The 17131-nt window shown below is 51.0% G+C and overlaps 2 protein-coding genes across 3 annotated transcripts in view; one reads left to right on the plus strand and one right to left on the minus strand.

Annotated features, from left to right (window-relative positions):
• The window catches only part of NT5DC3 (5'-nucleotidase domain containing 3), a 46241-nt gene extending 40431 nt beyond the window's left edge, over nucleotides 1-5810 (plus strand). Inside the window, exon 14 of the mRNA XM_079775308.1 lies at nucleotides 1250-5810. Within this exon, the coding sequence (XP_079631434.1) occupies nucleotides 1250-1502 (253 nt within the window). The 3' untranslated portion in view covers nucleotides 1503-5810. The remainder of the gene's footprint in view (nucleotides 1-1249) is intronic.
• Nucleotides 5811-8713: 2903 nt separating this feature from the next.
• STAB2 (stabilin 2) overlaps nucleotides 8714-17131 on the minus strand; it is a 128357-nt gene continuing 119939 nt past the window's right edge. For both annotated transcript variants that reach the window (XM_079775418.1, XM_079775417.1), the window contains 4 exons: nucleotides 16623-16730; nucleotides 14006-14134; nucleotides 12474-12590; nucleotides 8714-9095 (listed from right to left, as the gene is read on the minus strand). In XM_079775418.1, the coding sequence (XP_079631544.1) occupies nucleotides 9045-9095; nucleotides 12474-12590; nucleotides 14006-14134; nucleotides 16623-16730 (405 nt within the window). In that variant the 3' untranslated portion in view covers nucleotides 8714-9044. The remainder of the gene's footprint in view (nucleotides 9096-12473; nucleotides 12591-14005; nucleotides 14135-16622; nucleotides 16731-17131) is intronic.

A 17131-nucleotide genomic window follows, 5' to 3' on the forward strand; every position in this document is an offset into this window, starting at 1 on the left:
TGCAGGGGCTTAGAGCCTGGGGTGGGGTGAACAACCTTGCAAAATGCTTGTCACCTAGGCCAGTGGTCGGCAAACCACAGCTCGTGAGCCACATGTGGCTCTTCGGCCCCTTGAGTGTGGCTCTTCCACAAAATACCACATACCCTAATTAAGTTAATAACAATGTACCTACCTATATAGTTTAAGTTTAAAAAATTTGGCTCTCAAAAGAAATTTCAATCGTTGTACTGTTGATATTTGGCTCTTTTGACTAATGAGTTTGCCGACCACTGGCCTAGGCTTCCAGGAGGCAGTGAGGTGTTTGAAGCCGAGTAAGGGATGGTGGAGACTTCCTTACATCACTACAAAAGAATTCTTCATTCCCTAAGCATCAAAAGTACTTCAGAGTTTACAGTACGCTTTTATTTTTCTGTCTTTTCTTTTTTTAACCTTTTGCACTCGGATGTTGAGATTAAAATTACTCTTTGAATGTATCAATAATTTGAAATATAAAACCAAATAAGTAAGTTTGTATGAAAAGAAACTCCAGTTTTTTATTCTACTACCGCACTTTGTAAAATCTGGGGTATTTAAAAAATTAAATCCCGAGTAGAATAAAGGAATCGAGAAAAAAGCAAGCGAGTGCAAAGGGTTAATCCTCACCTGAGGACATTTTTCCATTGATTTTTTTAGGGAGAGTGGAAGAGAGAGGGAAAGACAGAAACATTGATGTGAGAGAAACACATGGATTGGTTGCCTCCTGCACGAGCCCCGACCAGGGCCCGGGCCAGGGAGAAGCCTGCAACCAAGGTGTGTGCCCTTGACTGGAATTGAACCCGGGACCCTTCGGTCCGCAGGCCAACGCTCTACCCACTGAGCCAAACCGGCTAGGGCTGTTTTTCTTACCTGACCCAGTTTTTGCTGTAACCTTGTAAAAAGTGGGGGGGGGTCTTGATCCCATTCTATAGATGAGGGAGTTTTGGAGACTGGAACATTCCACGTCTCTCTGTGTAGCTTTAGAAGCAGTTCCTGCTTTTCTCCTCTGTCTGCGAGTGTGGTGTGTAGGTGTAGAGGGGCAGACACAGGAACCCTGCAGCCTCAAACCGTGCTCTCGGGGGCCCCAGGGGGAGGTGTGGTCGTCATTTGGATGGACAGGTGGACAGACGGTTTTCCTCCCAAGTGAGTCCTATGGAACGGTGATTTTGGTTTCAGTACCTTGAAACTCTTCTGAATCATTGTCTGCCGCACCCCTCTCTTCTTGCTTCTTCAGAGAAATGAACAAAGGTTTCTTCAACGCCCACTTCGGAAGCTTGTTCCGCACAGACCAGAACCCCACCTACTTCCTGAGGCGCCTGTCGCGGTTTGCTGACATCTATATGGCGTCCCTGAGCTGCCTGCTGAACTACGACGTCAGCCACACGTTCTACCCCAGGAGGACTCCGCTGCAGCACGAGCTTCCCGCCTGGTCGGCCGGGCCCCCCACCTGCAGGCTGCCCCTCCTGCAGGCGGCCCAGGCCAAGTGACCGTGCCCTCCCGGGGACAAGGCCAGACACGGCCCCGGCCCAGCCCCGGGGGACACCAAGGGGCTGGCCTTGCGTGGATACGAGTGTTGCTTTTGGAAAAGACACAGAATTGCCTCTTGATATTGATTTCGGACCTTCCGGAGGATACACCCCGGGTGGTGGAGACGGAAGCCAGCGCGTCCCCGTCCCGCCTTCCTTCTCCCCTCGGGCTGAGTGGCAGGCTTCACGGGAAACGGTGATCAGTCCTCTCGTTGACCGAGGTGCTGTCACTGGTGTCGGTTTTCCTGGGCCAGGGGGGACTTCCTGATGCCATCTCCGTATTCCAGCAGGAGAAACTCCCGGCCTCTTCCCTGGAAAACAGGGAGCATTCCCAGGGTGCATCGGGAATGAAGGGCGCCGTGGTGTGCAGCGACACTGCTCCCAGAAAGCAGATGGTGTAGTGGGCTCTGCAGCAGCATAAGTCGCAGAGATGATCCCCAAACAGCGGGATCCCCCAGCCCTTGGGTCCCAGGGCTTTGGTGTTCCGGTGCATCCGTTGGAAGAAAAGAGAACAAGGGAAGGTGCAAGTCCTTCGCCCTGGCTTGTCCCCTGTCTCCGCTTCCTGTGCCTCCCCCATCCTGGGGAAGGATAGGCGCCACAGGTGATGGGGGGCTCACTCCTTTCCCCGGAGAAGGCGAGAAGGGCGCCTGGTCACATGTCCAGCTGGCAGAACAGACTGGGATAAGGCTGTGAGCAACAAGCGCTCAGAGCCAACGCTTGGGGTGGGTCCCCTGAAAATGCCACCCGAGTGTTGGTTTGAGGTACTCATTGGAGGACAGAAAAACGAAACAGAAAAAAAAAGTCCTTGCAGTGAAATGCCGGTCCCCTCCCTGGGTTGTGTTGTTAAAATGTAGGCTTTATCAGAAACATCCCTTTCTGGAGGCAATAGACGTGCTGCCTCCCCCTGGATTATCGGGGAGGAGGGGGTGGTGGCCTCACCGCCTGGCTGGCTCCCACCCTCTGCTCCCCTTAGCTTTCTTCCTTTCCTGCTGCGTGTGTGCGTGCATGCGTGCACTATTGTAGGACTTGGGGATTTTTCTTTAGGTGTCTGTATTTAAGGTGGGGAAGCATAAAGGGCATTGAAACTAAGAGAAAAGGGGTTAGAAATGACTTAGGTAACAGATTTTCTCATGTCTTTGTAAGGACAACGCATGGAACATACGTTTTAAACCTGATGCATGGCAGGTGCAGGGAGGGGCTTGCGGAGAGTGCTTGCTAACAGCGTTTTTATGGCAGTGAATAGCAGACCCAGCTATTGACCAAAGGCTAGCTTGGCATGCCACAGCTGCCTGCCAGAATGCAGGGAGCACAAGAGTTCTAGAGCGTGCTTTGCAATGCTGCTTGTTAGGGTGGGATTTTACTGTGGCATTTCCTTGTATTTAACTACTAGAGGCCTGGTGCACGAAATTCGTGCATGGGGGCGGTGTGTGTGTGTCCCTCAGCCCAGCCTGCACCCTCTCCAATCTGGGACTCCTCGAGGGATGTCCAACTGCGCGTTTAGGCCCGATCCCGGTAGGATCGGGCGTAAATGGGCAGTTGGACATCCCTCTCACAATCCAGGACTGCTGAATCCCAACTGCTCGCCTGCCTGCCTTCCTGATTGCCCCTAATAGCTTCTGCCTGCCAGCCTGATCACCCCCTAACCACTCCCCTGCCAGCCTGATTGATGCCTAACTGCTCCCCTGCCAGCCTGTTTGCCCCTAACTGCCCTCCCCTGCAGGCCTGGTCCCTCCCAACTGCCCTCCCCTGCTGGCCATCTTGTGGTGGCCATCTTGTGTTGGAGTGATGGTCAATTTGCATATTGCTCTTTTATTAGATAGGATGATAGTGACGGTGACCCCTTAGACCCAGGAGGCGCCATCAGCTAGGCCCCTTTTTCCGGCTAAATTTTATTATAAACACAGTGGTCCGTTTCTTTGTGGGGGTGGGTAGGCCTTTTGTTTACTGTTTGTTAGCTCCCAGGTGCTTTAAGCATCAGAATTGACTGGCATTTAGGGGGTGCAGGTGGAGGCCCGGAGCTGCTTGTGTTGGGGCCTCCAAGGACACGCTGGTGCTTTCGGCTTCACTTCGGGGAGCTGAGTGAGGAAGTAGTTACTACTGTTTTTAAAAATCTCTTAGTGTCTGTCTAATCAGGTGTTCATTGGCTGTCTCGTGGTGCCAGTCACAGGGTGTTTGTTTACTCCAGAATGAAGTAGACTTGTTTTAAATCCTGCTTTCGTGGATGTCTAGGCTGGGTGAGCCAAGCCTCAGGGGAGAAACACATTTGCTGGGTATGAATTATGAATTTCACAATTTATTACCAATTAAGGTTTCGGTCTGTGGGCCATCAGACATGGCTGTGCTGAGATCTGCCACGTGCCAGAGGCCTGGCATCTGAGCAGACCCGTGCGTGTGCCTGGCAGACCCGTGCGTTCCCGGGCCAGCAGCAGGGGTAGGGCAGCCTCCCGGTCTGCGCTCCGTCGTCGTCATGACTCAGCCGGGCCTGGGCACACTGCACGGGGCATTCTGTTCTTTCCCTTTTGTTCTCCGGGGCTCACCTGTTGGTCCAAGGGAAGTGGGTCTGTTTTCCACCCTTCAAAAGTAGCCATTTGGAAAGCCAACAGAATAAAATTAGTTTGCACGTTTAAAAAATATTCTCACGTGTAGCATGGGTTAGACTGATTTTCTAAGAATGAGGTGCACAAAAATTCATCCAGGGGCAGTCCATGCCAGCTGGACGCGGGGCGCATGGGACCCGCAGCAGGTCGCCTTGGAGGGGACCTGCACTGTTGCTTTTCCAGAATTGCTTCTATAAGGAAACCTAGCTTTTGTTTTTAAAGTATTTTAGGAGTTTGGCTCAGAGCTCCCACTTTCCTCCTAACATAGTCTCTCTCTCTCTCTCTCTCTCTCTCTCTCTCTCTCTCTCTCTCTCTCTCTCTCTCTCTCTCTCCCCCCCCCCCCCCCCATATGCTCTTCAGCTTCATTTCCTGCTGAGGCCATTAGTGCCTTGTAACATAAACCACCTGTTACTGACTGGGGCCGGCTCAGATTAAATTACTAGTTGCTTTGACTGCATCGGCCCTCTTCATTATTGTGGAGGAGAAATGGAAAGGAATCTTTCCTCCTACTAATTTAGCTTTGGATGAACTAAATGGCTTTTCCTCTCTCTTCCTCCCCGAAGGCCCTTGACGCAGTCGAGAGCGTGCTCACTATCTCATTGAGTTCCACGCTGCCCAGTGCTCATTGGCTGCCAAAGACCCACTGGGGGGCCCTCATCTAGAATGCTCTGAGACTGAATGTGGCCAGAGGCAGCGTGCCCTGACTGCCCTGTTCAACTCCTGGGGAGCGTGTGTTTTGCCCTCTTATCAATTTCCTTACCAATTTCCTTCTTTCCTCTTTTATTTTCCTTAGCATTTGGGAGCCTAGCTCCAAGGCCAGCTAACCTCCAACACCCTAGTGGGTTAAGGGAAGGAAAGGGAGTGAAGATTCTTTAATGCGGGGTCACCAAACAGATTTTCAGCTTCGCGGGCCATTTTCTGTTGCCACTACTCTAGGCATGGACGCAGCTCTGCCCTATTACAACGTGGTTTATAAAATCAGCTGCAGGCTGCCGTTGGCCCTCGGGCCGTAGTTCGCAAGCCCTCCTGTAACTAAGAAAGCGTGCAAACAGCCTGATAGTGGCACAGGCAGCAGGAAAGTGCGCCCTGTCCCCTCGGAGCTGGCTCGGGGCATATGCACTCCTGTGGCCACTGGTGACATACTGTGTTCCCAGCACGGCATCGTGGTGTGTAACAGCTGCCGGGCTCGGGCACTAGCACTAGTTGAATATACCTCTTATTGTAGTGGTTTGTGACTGTGCTCATCTTGGGGGATGGCATGGCTTCCCACGTCACCCTTCAGCAGCTGTGGGCCCTGCTGAGAAGCCCTGTCTCGGATGGGTGAGGTCACACCCCTCCTCTGAGCAACTCCCTTCCTTCACCTCCCTTCCCTCCCCTTCACCTCCCTTCCCTCCCCAGGGTGGACCCCAGAGCACACCCTGTAAACTCCCTGCACGTGAACCTCCGTCTCAGCGCGACTGCTTCCCGGGGAGCCCGCCCACAGCAGCCCTCTGCTCTTTCCCCGCACCGTGGCCTGAATCTGACGTCGGAAACTGTTTTCTAATCATGTAGTAGAATGACTAATTGTGCCTGTACGATCGCAGGCACAGTAAATGCAAACTAGGTTCACCTACTATTTATTCTGAATGTGAATTTGCTATTTATTCTGAATGTTGATCTTATGTTACCAGATACGGAATTTATTGCCAAATAAAAAGAATTGTATCATCCAGTTTATTGCAAGTCATCGTTTTTTTGTGTGCATAAGTTAGTGGCAAAGCCGTAACAAATTCTCATATAACCAATCAGAATATCCCTGTGAGAGGGGAGGGTGAGAGATGTAGGGTTCATTTCTCACCACCCACGTCCCATCACGCCCAGCAAAGCACGCGTGCTTGTTTTCAGAGCTTGTAGACTGTGTATTGAAGCTGGGAAACTGGTGTGAACTTAGCCGTAGGTGGGCAGCAGCCAAACCCACCTGGAATTCCTTTCCTCCCACAGACAGTTCCCTCCCTGAGAACAGGGAGAAGATGGTGGTCCACGGGTTTGTCTGCCATCAAATTACTATGAAAGCTGGAGATTGGAAGCAGTGTTTTAAGAGAAGAAAACACTGAATAATCCTGAATTAGGAGTGAGCGCTACGAAGTCAAATCACTACTGGGTTTTAGATAAATTTATGTTGAAGAGTTTTTTTTTTTATTATTGTCTAAAGTTTTACATTTGTCTCCTTTTTCCCCGATTGACACCCTCCTCCCCCCCCCCCCCAGCCATTCCCACCCCGGGCAAGCCCCCACCGCCCCAGTGTCTGTGTCCATTGGTTATGCTAATATGCATGCATACAAGTCCTTTGGTTGCACCTCCCACCCCCACCCCCACCCCCACCCCCAACTCCCCTGCCATTTGTCTCTGGATCTATTTTTGTTCATCAAATTATGTTGATCATTATATCCCACATATGAGTGAGATCATGTGATATTTATCTTTCTCCAACTGGTTTATTTCACTTAGCATGATGCTTTCCAGTTCCATCCATGCTATTGCAAATGGTAAAAGTTCCTTCTTTTTTATAGCGGCATAGTATTCAATTGTGTAGCTGTACCACCGTTTTTTAATCCACTCCTCTGCTGATGAGCACTTAGGTTGTTTCCAAATCTTAGCTGTTATAAATGAGCTTTTTTTTTTTTTTAACTGTTTAAGCATGAGTGTGAACACGTGTGTGTCTGTATTTAAACACCTTGAAATCCTTGATCCCTCATTGTGCCGGGACCTTGATCTCATTCCCTTTCCCACCGATAGCTGTGTTTCTTTTTGGTCAGTGCCTGTAGGTACCTGTGATGGTGGGATTGGTGGATCCATGTTCTTTCTGGGGAGCGATTTCCTCCCACCGTGGCGTGTCCTCCTAGAGGAGATGGTAAGCTGTTCTGTGCCTGAAACTGGACTTCTTCCCTTTCCTGGAGAAGTGAAAAGCTTCCGGAACCTTGGACTTGGCTCAGCAAAACCCCAAAGATGTGGGGCAAAGTTATGTGGGCTGTGAGGGCAACAGAGAGGAAAGCCTGAGATCGCGACCCAGCCTTTCATTGCTCTGTCCGCGCAGAGGTTCAAACACTCAGCCAGTACTAACCGGGGGCGATTTGGAAATGGGTGGTGGGTGGGTTGGAGGGTGTCTGGTTGTCACAGTAGAGGGGGCACTTGTGGCCTTGAGAGGGCAGGGACCTGGTGTGGTGGACCTTCTGCCTTGCACGGTCCACCTGCACATCTGCACTAAAATTCCAGAACGTCCCACCACGGAGAAAGGAGCCCCACACCTCTCAGCAGTTAGTTCCATCCTCCCCTTCCCTAGGCCCGGAACCACCAAGTACTTCCAGCTTCTGAATGTGCCTCTTCTGGAAATTTCATACACGTGGCATTTTACAATATGTGGCCCTTCGTGTCTGCCTTCTTTCACTCAGCATGTGTCCAAGGTCCATCCATGCTGTTGCCTGCTTCAATGCTTAGGCCCCTTGTAGGGTGGAATGACATGTCATTATATGGAGATACCACAGTTTGATGGGCATTTGGGTTGCTTCCATTTTGGGGCTATCCTATCTAATAAAGACGGAATATGGAAATTGACCATCACTCCACGACAAAGATGGCGGTGCCCACAGCCAATAAGGAGGGAATATGCAAATTGATGCAACAAAGATGGTGGTGGCCGGGCCGGGATGCTTCGTCGTCACCATAGTGACGACGCAGGTGTTCTGCCCCACCCTGGCCACTCCGGGCCTCTGAGCAGCCAGGGCAGGGTGGGACGCCTGCTATGAGGGGGGCAGGGGGTGGAGGGAGCTACAGGAGGGCGGCAGGGCCAGAGCGAAGGCGGAAGGTGGCAGCCAGAGCGAAGGCCCGGGTCTTGGGTGCCTGAGGGAAGCTGGTGCCGGAGGGAAACCAGTGCCAGCGGGAAACCAGCGCCGGCAGCCAGAGGAAGGAAGGCCTATTCTTGCATGAATCTTCGTGCATCGGGCCTCTAGTTATGAATAATGTTCTTTGAACATGCACATGTATGTTTTTGTGTGGACACGTTTTCATCTCTCTTGGGTATATACCTGAAGTTTCTGGTTCTTATGGCAACTCAGTGTTTAACTTTTTGCCAAACTTGTCCACTGTGGCTGCACCATTTTGCAATCCCAGCAGGAATGTATGAGGGTTCTTATCTCTCCACATCCTTGCCAGCACTTGCTATTATCAGCCTGTTGGGTTATAGCCATCCTACTGATTGGGAAGTGATGTCTCATTGTGGTTATCATGTCTTCTTAATAAATACACACAAACAAAACAGAATTAAGAAGTAATTCTAGGCAGATGTTGGCTACTGAAAAGACCCTAGTTAGGTCTAATAAGTGGATTTTACCTTCAAAGCTTGACCCATTCTGTGGCGAACAGTATTTTTGGTTCTCAGAACACTAGATTGTTCCACTGACTTTATTTCTGTCCCATAAACATTTATTGAGCCCCTTTCATGTTCCAGACACTGTGCTAAGTGCTCAGATACACGACGAATGAGGCGAAGTCCCTGCCTGTGGGAGCTTACAATCTAGTAGGAAAATAAGAGGAGGTCACAGTTACTGTCGAGTTGGGTAGGATGTAGGAAGTGCCATCTAAGTACTAAAGGTGACACACAGGAAGGACAGCCAAAGGTCAGAGGTGGGGGAAGTCCCCTGAGTTGATGGGTGGAGTTCACATCATTCCTCACCCACAGAAACAAAAGAATCCCCCAGATGAACCAAGGAGATGAGGTACGACTTGCGTGCTTCAGACATACTTCCAATTGTTCAAGGACCTTATGTTCCCCAGAGGCAACTGGGGCCGAGGATTCACAGTTTGAAGCCGTTGTGAGGAGGCTGGGGGCCCAGGTGGCTGTGGGGCTCGCTGGCTGCAGCGGGTCCGGCCCTCACAGCGCCCCCAGGGGGTCACTGCCCTCCAGCAGCTGGTCCTCAGAGTCCTGGAAAAGAAGAGGTCTGTGAGCGCGTGGAGAGAGCCCAGCACCTGCCGCTTATCGAACCTCTCCAGATTGAGCGTTTCTTTTGGCCACTGGTCTGAGGTGTAGATGGGGCTCAGGACACACTACCCCGAAATATGACACGTTGGCATATTACATATCTTAAGCTGAAGGAATAAAAAATCCCACAAAAAAACCGGCAGAAGCAGGAAGGTCACTCTGCCCTCCTCTCCCTTCCCATCTCCCCTGAAACAGGTCATAAAACCCCCAGGTGAAGGGCCCTCCGTGTATCAGGAGGAAGGAAGACACTCATCAGCAGAGATGAGGAATTTGGGGCCAGGAAACCTGTACGAACCGGTTAAACTGACCTTGTCGCCCCACTTACTTCTTCACCGTTTACTCCCCAGCCCAGACCTCTGTCTCGACAATTCTTCACAAGTGTATCGTTTCTTTGTCTAAAGGGTATAAGAGCTTCCTGTGCTGGTCACTTCTTCAGTCTTCATTCTCCCGTGAAGCCTCCCATTGACATGTGAACATTCAATACCATGTATATGCTTTTCTCTCTTGTGAACTCGCCTTGGTGGGTTTATTTGTCAGACCAGACGGGGAACCTGAGAGGGTTGCTGAAAACTGTTTCCTCCCCTGCAGCCTGAACTACGATTCTTCCCCACGTTCCCCGTGGGCACACGTGGTGGGAACATTCCTGCACGTGGCCGTCTCCTGTCTCATGCTGGGAGGCAGGATGTGTGGTAGTTAGGGCCCCATTCTGGGGATAGTCGCTGCTGTTTGAAGCTTGTGTGCCCTGGACAAATCATTTAAGCTCTGCGGTAGTTTCCTCGTCTATAAAGAGTCCTAACAGGGTGTGAGGATTAAATCAGCCGCCATGTGAAGGAAGGTATAAGCACCCCACAGATGGTGGCTATTCGTATGATGACCATAAAACTCCTTTTAGATGGAAAATTCATCGTCTGAGCCCTGGCCAGTTTATCTCAGTGGTTAGAGCATCAGCCTGCAGGCTGAAGGGCCAAAGGTTCCATTCTGGTCAAGGGCACACACCTCAGTTGTAGGCTCAATTCAGAACCTGGTCAGGGCATATGAGGGAGGCAACCAATCGATGTGTCTCTCTCAATCTCTACTCTTTCCTTCCACTTTATCTAAAAATCAATGGAAAAAATATCCTCGGGTGAGGATTAATAACAACAACAAAAAGATATCATCTGAGAGAGTCAATCAGAAGCCATACTCAAGAGGCAGCCACCCCAAGCTTATCGCTGTCTCTAGCCCCGATCAGCACTCAAATTGTTAATTAGCATAATGGATATGTTCAAGATGTCTGGGTTGGCTACAGGTATTCAATAGGTCACCTTCTCCCCTCCCAATATAAAAGGCATGAGATTCCAGCACGTCACATTTGGGATGGCACCCTTGGCTTAGGATTCCTGGTACTGGAACGGTTTGGCCCCCTGACCTGATGAGACGGTTTAGCTGAATCCTGTCTCTAGGATGCTCTCACCTGCCTCAGGTGCATCTCAGGTACAGTGCTGAGTGAGCCCTCCAGCTGAGAAGGCATGGAGCACGATGAACAGGATTGATTACTTTCCCCCTCTGCTTTTTAAATGAGGTTGATTTCAACATAATGTTTGCAGAAATAAAATGTTAATAAATGCAATCTAGCTGTTACCCTTGCAGTTTGGACTAGAAACCCTTACATGGGTTTGATGAAAAAAACAAAATAAGGCCTGGTCAGTGTGGCTCAGTGGTTGGGTGTCCGCCTATGGACCAGGAGGTCACGGTTCCATTCCTAGTCAGGGCACATGCCCGAGGTGCTGACACAATCCCCAGAAGCGGGTGTGCAGGAGGCAGCTGATCAATGATTCTCCCTCAGGATATTTTTTAATCTATTGCAACTACAGTCCATCTGCTACCACAGGCACTCAGAACCACATGGCATTTACATTGGGTTCACTGCAGAAGAAGAACATCTGTTGCACTGTACAAGCTTCAAATGGTACAATAAAATATTTTTGTAATGTTTCAGTGCAATTTACAAAAATTCAACAACCATCATAATATATATAGTCTTGGGAGAAGGGACAGCATATGTCCACGCAAGAAACAATGACGGCAGCTGGCTTTGGTTATGATTGCAGGAGGGTTCTAGACCCACACAAGCCAAGATTCAAGTATTTCCCTGGGCCTGAGTAAGGCCATCAGCTCAGACTGCTGAGATACAAAAGGCCATTCATTCAGCAGACAGCTGGCAGTTTTTCTTTATACTAGAGGCATGGTGCCCGGATTCATGCACTGGTGGGGTCCCTCGGCCTGGCCTGCGCCCTCTCGCAATCCGGGACCCCTCGGGGGATGTCAGAGGCCTGGTGCATGGATTTGGCACAATCCCTGCAGGCCATGCTGAGGGACCCCACCGGTGCACGAATCCGTGCACCGGGCCTCTAGTATGCATATAAGATCTATGGTTAATCTCTTCCCACCCTTCCCCCTTCTCCCTTCCTTCTGAGATTCATCAGTCTGTTCCGTGTTTCCATGCCTGTGCATTGAGCGTCTTCCCCCTGATGGTCAGTGCGTGTCATAGCTACCAGTTGAATGGTTGAATGGTTGAATGACTGACGGTCGCTTAGGCTTTTATATATATAGATAAAGGAGGAATTAAGTGTTATCCCAGTTTCTCAATCCAGACCTGGTAATACAGGGAGGATGTACCTTCCACCTTCAGTGTGCGTGGGGTCCCTGCCATGGGGTCCCCGTGGGCAGAGGTTAGTGGAGGCCCCAGTGAGGTCAAGGATCGCCAACTCTAGAAACAAATGGAAACCCAGAGCAGAGCAAGCTCCCCTAAATACAAAGGACCTCCTCGAAGGAAGGAAGCCCCACAAGCCAGAAGCAGCTCTGACAGCAGGCAGAACAATCTCGGACAACAACATACACACATACCTTTTAAAGGCTTTAAAGCAGGGGTCGCCAATTGGTGGTCCGCAGACCACTGGTGGTCCGTGAGGTCCGAAAGGTTGGCGACCGCTGCCTTAAAGGCTTTATGTCATATTTTGCATCAGCAACCTCAGAAATGTTTGTGCAGAACTAGCCTATTTCTTCCCCTTGTCACCGGATGGTGAGGCTGGTGTGGGCCAACTCTGGTCCTCCCTTACTTCTAACTGTCAGGGCTTCTGCAATCCACCCAGAGGCACCCCAGGACACTGACCACCACATGGCTCCCCTCCGCCCCCGAGGCCGGCTTTTAGGCCGGCTGCCCCAGATGCGCTGTGGAGGCTAGCTTTTCTCGGTGGGAAGCGTTCCCCTGAGACTTGCTGAAAGACATCATCCCCCCGCCCCCAAGTGGAACCTGTTCCTAGAGAAATCAGGCCAACTCACCATGAAGGGATCGTAGGAAGGTTCTGGGGGAGCCGAGGTAGCGCTGTCATACATGGGGTTCGAGATATTCTCAGGCAGCTGCTTGCCAAGAGCTGTGACATCGAAATCCTCTTCACACTGCTCGGAAAGACCAGTCCCGGGGCTGAGAGGCAGATGTCCCAGGCCGGAGCGCCGCCTCCCAGCTGGCAGGTAAAGCAAGCCCCGCCCCCACCTCTGCCTGCGGACCTTTTCCTTGTTAACGGTGTTTTCATAGACATCTGGGGCACACACGGTAACACGCACCAATCCTAGGTGTTCAGCTCACAGACTTCTTAATATGCCCATCCAGGTGGGACCACCCCCAAATCAGCATATAGGGCATTTCCATCCCCCCAGAAAGTGCTCTCAGGCCTCTCGCCCCCCACACCCCTAGTACGAAATCCCCCCAGCATAACTTATGTCCTGATCTCCATCACCCTGGAGTGGTATTGTCTGCCCTTGAACTGAATTTAAAAGGATCCTCACAGCGTGTACACTTGTGCTAAATATGATGTTTTGGAACTTTGCTCCCGGAGCTCATACAGAGGCAGGTGATCTGCTAGAAGGAAGTGAACTGCCTGGGGACGCCGTAGGCTTCACTGGGCATATCTGGAGGAGGCAATGGGGGAGGGGAGGACAGGCCTGGAGGGGTAGGAAACTCAGAAGGGAGGGTGCTTTGCTGCTGGGATGCTGCTGAACCCAGTCCCCAGGGTCACCCCAAGGTCAGCCAAGATCCACTGACAAGTTAAAATAGGGTGAAACGTGGCTCAGTGGTTGAGTGTCGACTCATGAACCAGGAGATCACAGTCTGATTCCTGGTCATATATATATTTAAATACATTTTTATTGATTTCAGAGGGGAAGGGAGAGGAAGAGAGAGATAGAAACATCAACAATGAGAGAGAATCATTGATCGGCTGCCTCCTGTACGCCCCACACTGGGGTAGAGCCCACAACCTGGGCATGTGCCCTGACCGGGAATTGAACCATGACCTTCCGGTTAATGGGTTGATGCTCAACCACTGAGCTACACCGGCTGGACTAAAAAATATATTTTTTAAAAAATAGGGTGAAATGTGTTTCACTGGCTGCAGTAAGAGGCCCCACCACGCGGTCACCAGCCCTGTCTCCCGCCTCAGACTAAGCCTTGAAGCCCAAGCCAAGCCTGGCGGGTGCCTGTCTCGTGAACCCTCCAAGGGGAGCGCGCCTCCTGGGCCCTGGTGAATTTGCTCCCACGCCAGACCCCTGGCTAGAAGCTCGAAGTGTCTGTGCTATTGGCGGCCCATCACCCGCTCACCAAACCCGGTCTCAGCCAGGAAGAGGGGCTGGGAGCTCCTGCTGCTGCTGCTCTTAGGGGCAGACACCCCAGCCTGGCGGCGGGAAGTGTGTGCCCAGCACCCACCTGCTGGTGAGCTCTGTCTGGGAAGCAGCCAGTGAGCTGAAGGAGCCCAGAGCCAGGGGCTGGGCTGCAGAGAGGACCCCCAGCCCCGTGTTCCCATTTTTCTCATTCTTACCTCGAAATGCTGGAAGCCAATTGTTCTCCGGTTTAGTCGGAAGTAAGAATATGCAGCCAAAGCGATGGCACCGAGGACCAGGGTGACGGTGAAGAATATCCCTGTTCCCAAGCCAGTGTGGGCTGCAGTCTGCACACAGAAAGGGGAGGGGTCGGTATGAAATCTGGTGTCTTCCCAAAAGAGGCGTGTTCTGGAGCCCACCCCCTTCCTGCTGGCCTGGGCGTCTTGGAGCACGTTGGAATAGAATTAGTGATAAAATGGTTAACACGTATCTGCCCTTACTGCTGCCAGAGTCTGTTCTAAGTCCTTTACGTGAGATAACCCATTTATACATATAGTAGCCCAGAGAAACAGGGATAATCATTCTTGTTTCCATTTTTTAAATAACATTTTTATTTATTTTTTTTGTTACTCCTCACCTGAGGATATTCTTTTTTTTAAAAAATATATTTCATTGATTTTTTACAGAGAGGAAGGGAGAGAGATAGAGAGTTAGAAACATCAATGAGAGAGAAACATTGATCAGCTGCCTCCTGTACACCCCCCACTGGGGATGTGCCCACAACCAAGGTACATGCCCTTGACCAGAATCAAACCTGGGATCCTTCAGTCCGCAGGCCAGTGCTCTATCCATGAGCCAAACTGGTTAGGACCTGAGGATATTCTTTCCATTGATTTTTAGAGAGAGTGGAAGAGAGGGGGAGAGATAAAGAGAGAAACATCCATGTGAGAGAGACACATCGATTGTTTGCCTCCCATACGTGCCCTGACCAGAGCTGGGGATCGAACCTGCAACTGAGGTACGTGCCCTTGATCAGAATAAAACCTGGGACCCTTCAGTTCGAGGGCCGACACTCTATTCACTGAGCCAAGCCAGCTAGGGCCTTGTTTCCATTTTTACTAGGGGGAACTGAGGCACAGAGAGGTTAAGCACTTGCCCCTAATATCATACAGCCAACAAACTGTAGTGTTATCTTTGTAATTAGCTAGTCTATACTAATAAAAGGGTAATATGCTAATTAGACCGGGAGACCTTCCAGGAGACTTTCCAGATGTCCTTTCGGACAAAGCCATGGTGGCGGGGCCGAGGCAGAGGCAGTAGGGGTGATCAGGCCAGGAGGGGAGGGCAGTTGGGGGTGATCAGGCTGGCAGGGGGGACCAGTTGGGGGAGAGCAGGCCAGCAGGGGGGGGCAGTTGGGGGCAAGCAGGCCAGCAGGGGGGCGGGGGCAGTTGGGAGAGAAGGCTGGATAGGGCCTAAAGAGGCAGTTGGACATCCCCTGAGGGGTCCCAGATTGGAGAGGGTGCAGGCCGGGCTGAGGGACAACCCCCCATGCATGAATTTCGTGCACCGGGCACTAGTTTATTAATAAAAGAAAGAAAGCAAAGGAAAGTCAGACATAGTAAGCATGGTCACCTGGGATACTTCACCAGGAAGCTATAGCTTCACAAAGCATTGTTCCTCCAAGGGGACTTAACCCTCTCCCTTCCCCCATCCAGTACTGGATTGTTGCAGGGGAAAAGGGGAGATAGGCACATGTGCAGAAGTTGGGGGGGGGGGCGGGGAGGTGCTTGCCTGTCAGTCTAGCCTGGGGAACAATGAATTGGCTAGGGGGTGGACCCCATCAGAAGTGCACAAAATCACGGAAAGTTAATTGGTTAGTTTGTAGAAACTCCTGGTTAAAATCCCAAAAGAGTTCCCTGCCTCTTGTTTTCTCTGGCTCAGTGACCCAAGCTTGCCTATTCTCTCTCCATTGCCACATGGCTGTAGCAGCCATGGTCCACAGCATGGTCCATGGCCGTGCCGACTCCATAGCAAGATGCTGGATTGGACTGTACTTTAATATGGAGCAGACACTATGGACCTGCTGAAGACAAGACTGGACTTCTTTCCATAATGAGATGGACATAGATGGGACCCTGGAGGGGAACCCCCTTAATTTGACATCATCAATAAAGCTTTCCATGAAACCCTATCCTCCCAGAGGGGCCTCAGGAATTCTTTTCCTCGAGGCCCCAAGGACTCCACTTCCACTGATAACAGTAGAGCTGGGATTTGGAGCTCATGCATTTAACTGCTGTGCTATGGAACTTCCTAGCATCCAGCTGTGCTCACCCTCACTCACACTTTTGAACAAAGTTAGGATATTAACACCAACCACCAGACTGTTACACAATATGTACTAGGTGACAGGGGCTAGCCTCATTATGTTACATTCACTCATAGTCCTCCCAAGAACCCAGGGAGAAAGGCGTTATAACCCCCATTTTGCAGGTAAGAAAAATGGGGTTCAGAGGTGTTCTGGGACTTGTCCAAGGTCACACAGCTATGAAGTGGAGGGGCTTAGTATTTCTCACTCTCCTCCCAGTAGTTTCTCCATTGGCCCATCCTGTCCCTTTCATTCAACAGATATTAATGGTGACAGGTGTGTTTCTAATGCACAGGAGTGGGGGTGGGATAAATGAGGGCCAGGCATCCCTGAGGACAGCTGCCATGATTGGGGGAGACTCCTCCAGTCTCCAGGGGAGGCGGATGTGTGGGCTTCCAACAACACTTTGCCTCTTGGAGAGTGGACATTGGGCTTCTTCTGGCCCTTCTCCGGGAACCCTGGGTACTCACCACTGGGGCAGGAGGTGCTTTTAAAGGCCTGGAAATGACATGAATGATCCCATTGGAGGCAAAGATGTCCCACTGCAGAATGGCTCTTCCATCGACAAACCTGGTCTCCTAGGGAAATGAGAAGAGGGTTGATGGAGATCGATGGTCACCTGACTGGTTCTCCTCACATGGTGGCCCTTCTATGGAAGGAAGTTGTTCATTTTGCCCGAGATCTGGAAGCCTAGGTTTCAGGCGTATCTTCATCAATAGGCAGCACAGGACTCCGCTCACCACCTGGCCAGCCCAGAACAATTAGCTGCCCTTGTGCAAATAACTTGATCAAGAGCTGCAGAGAACCTGAGGGGTCATCTGTCCAGCCCACTTGTCTGACAGGTGAGGGTGCAGGAGGAAAATGGTTTGTCCAAGATCACCCAGCTAGTAAGTGGCAAACCTCATGCCTCTGGTCTCCAGGGATCCATTGCTCTGAGCATCACACCACACTGTGGAGAAGTAATGTTTAAGTGATCTTA

Source organism: Cnephaeus nilssonii (assembly GCF_951640355.1).
Source record: "Cnephaeus nilssonii genome assembly, chromosome: 6".
In the NCBI taxonomy this organism is placed as follows: domain Eukaryota; kingdom Metazoa; phylum Chordata; class Mammalia; order Chiroptera; family Vespertilionidae; genus Cnephaeus; species Cnephaeus nilssonii.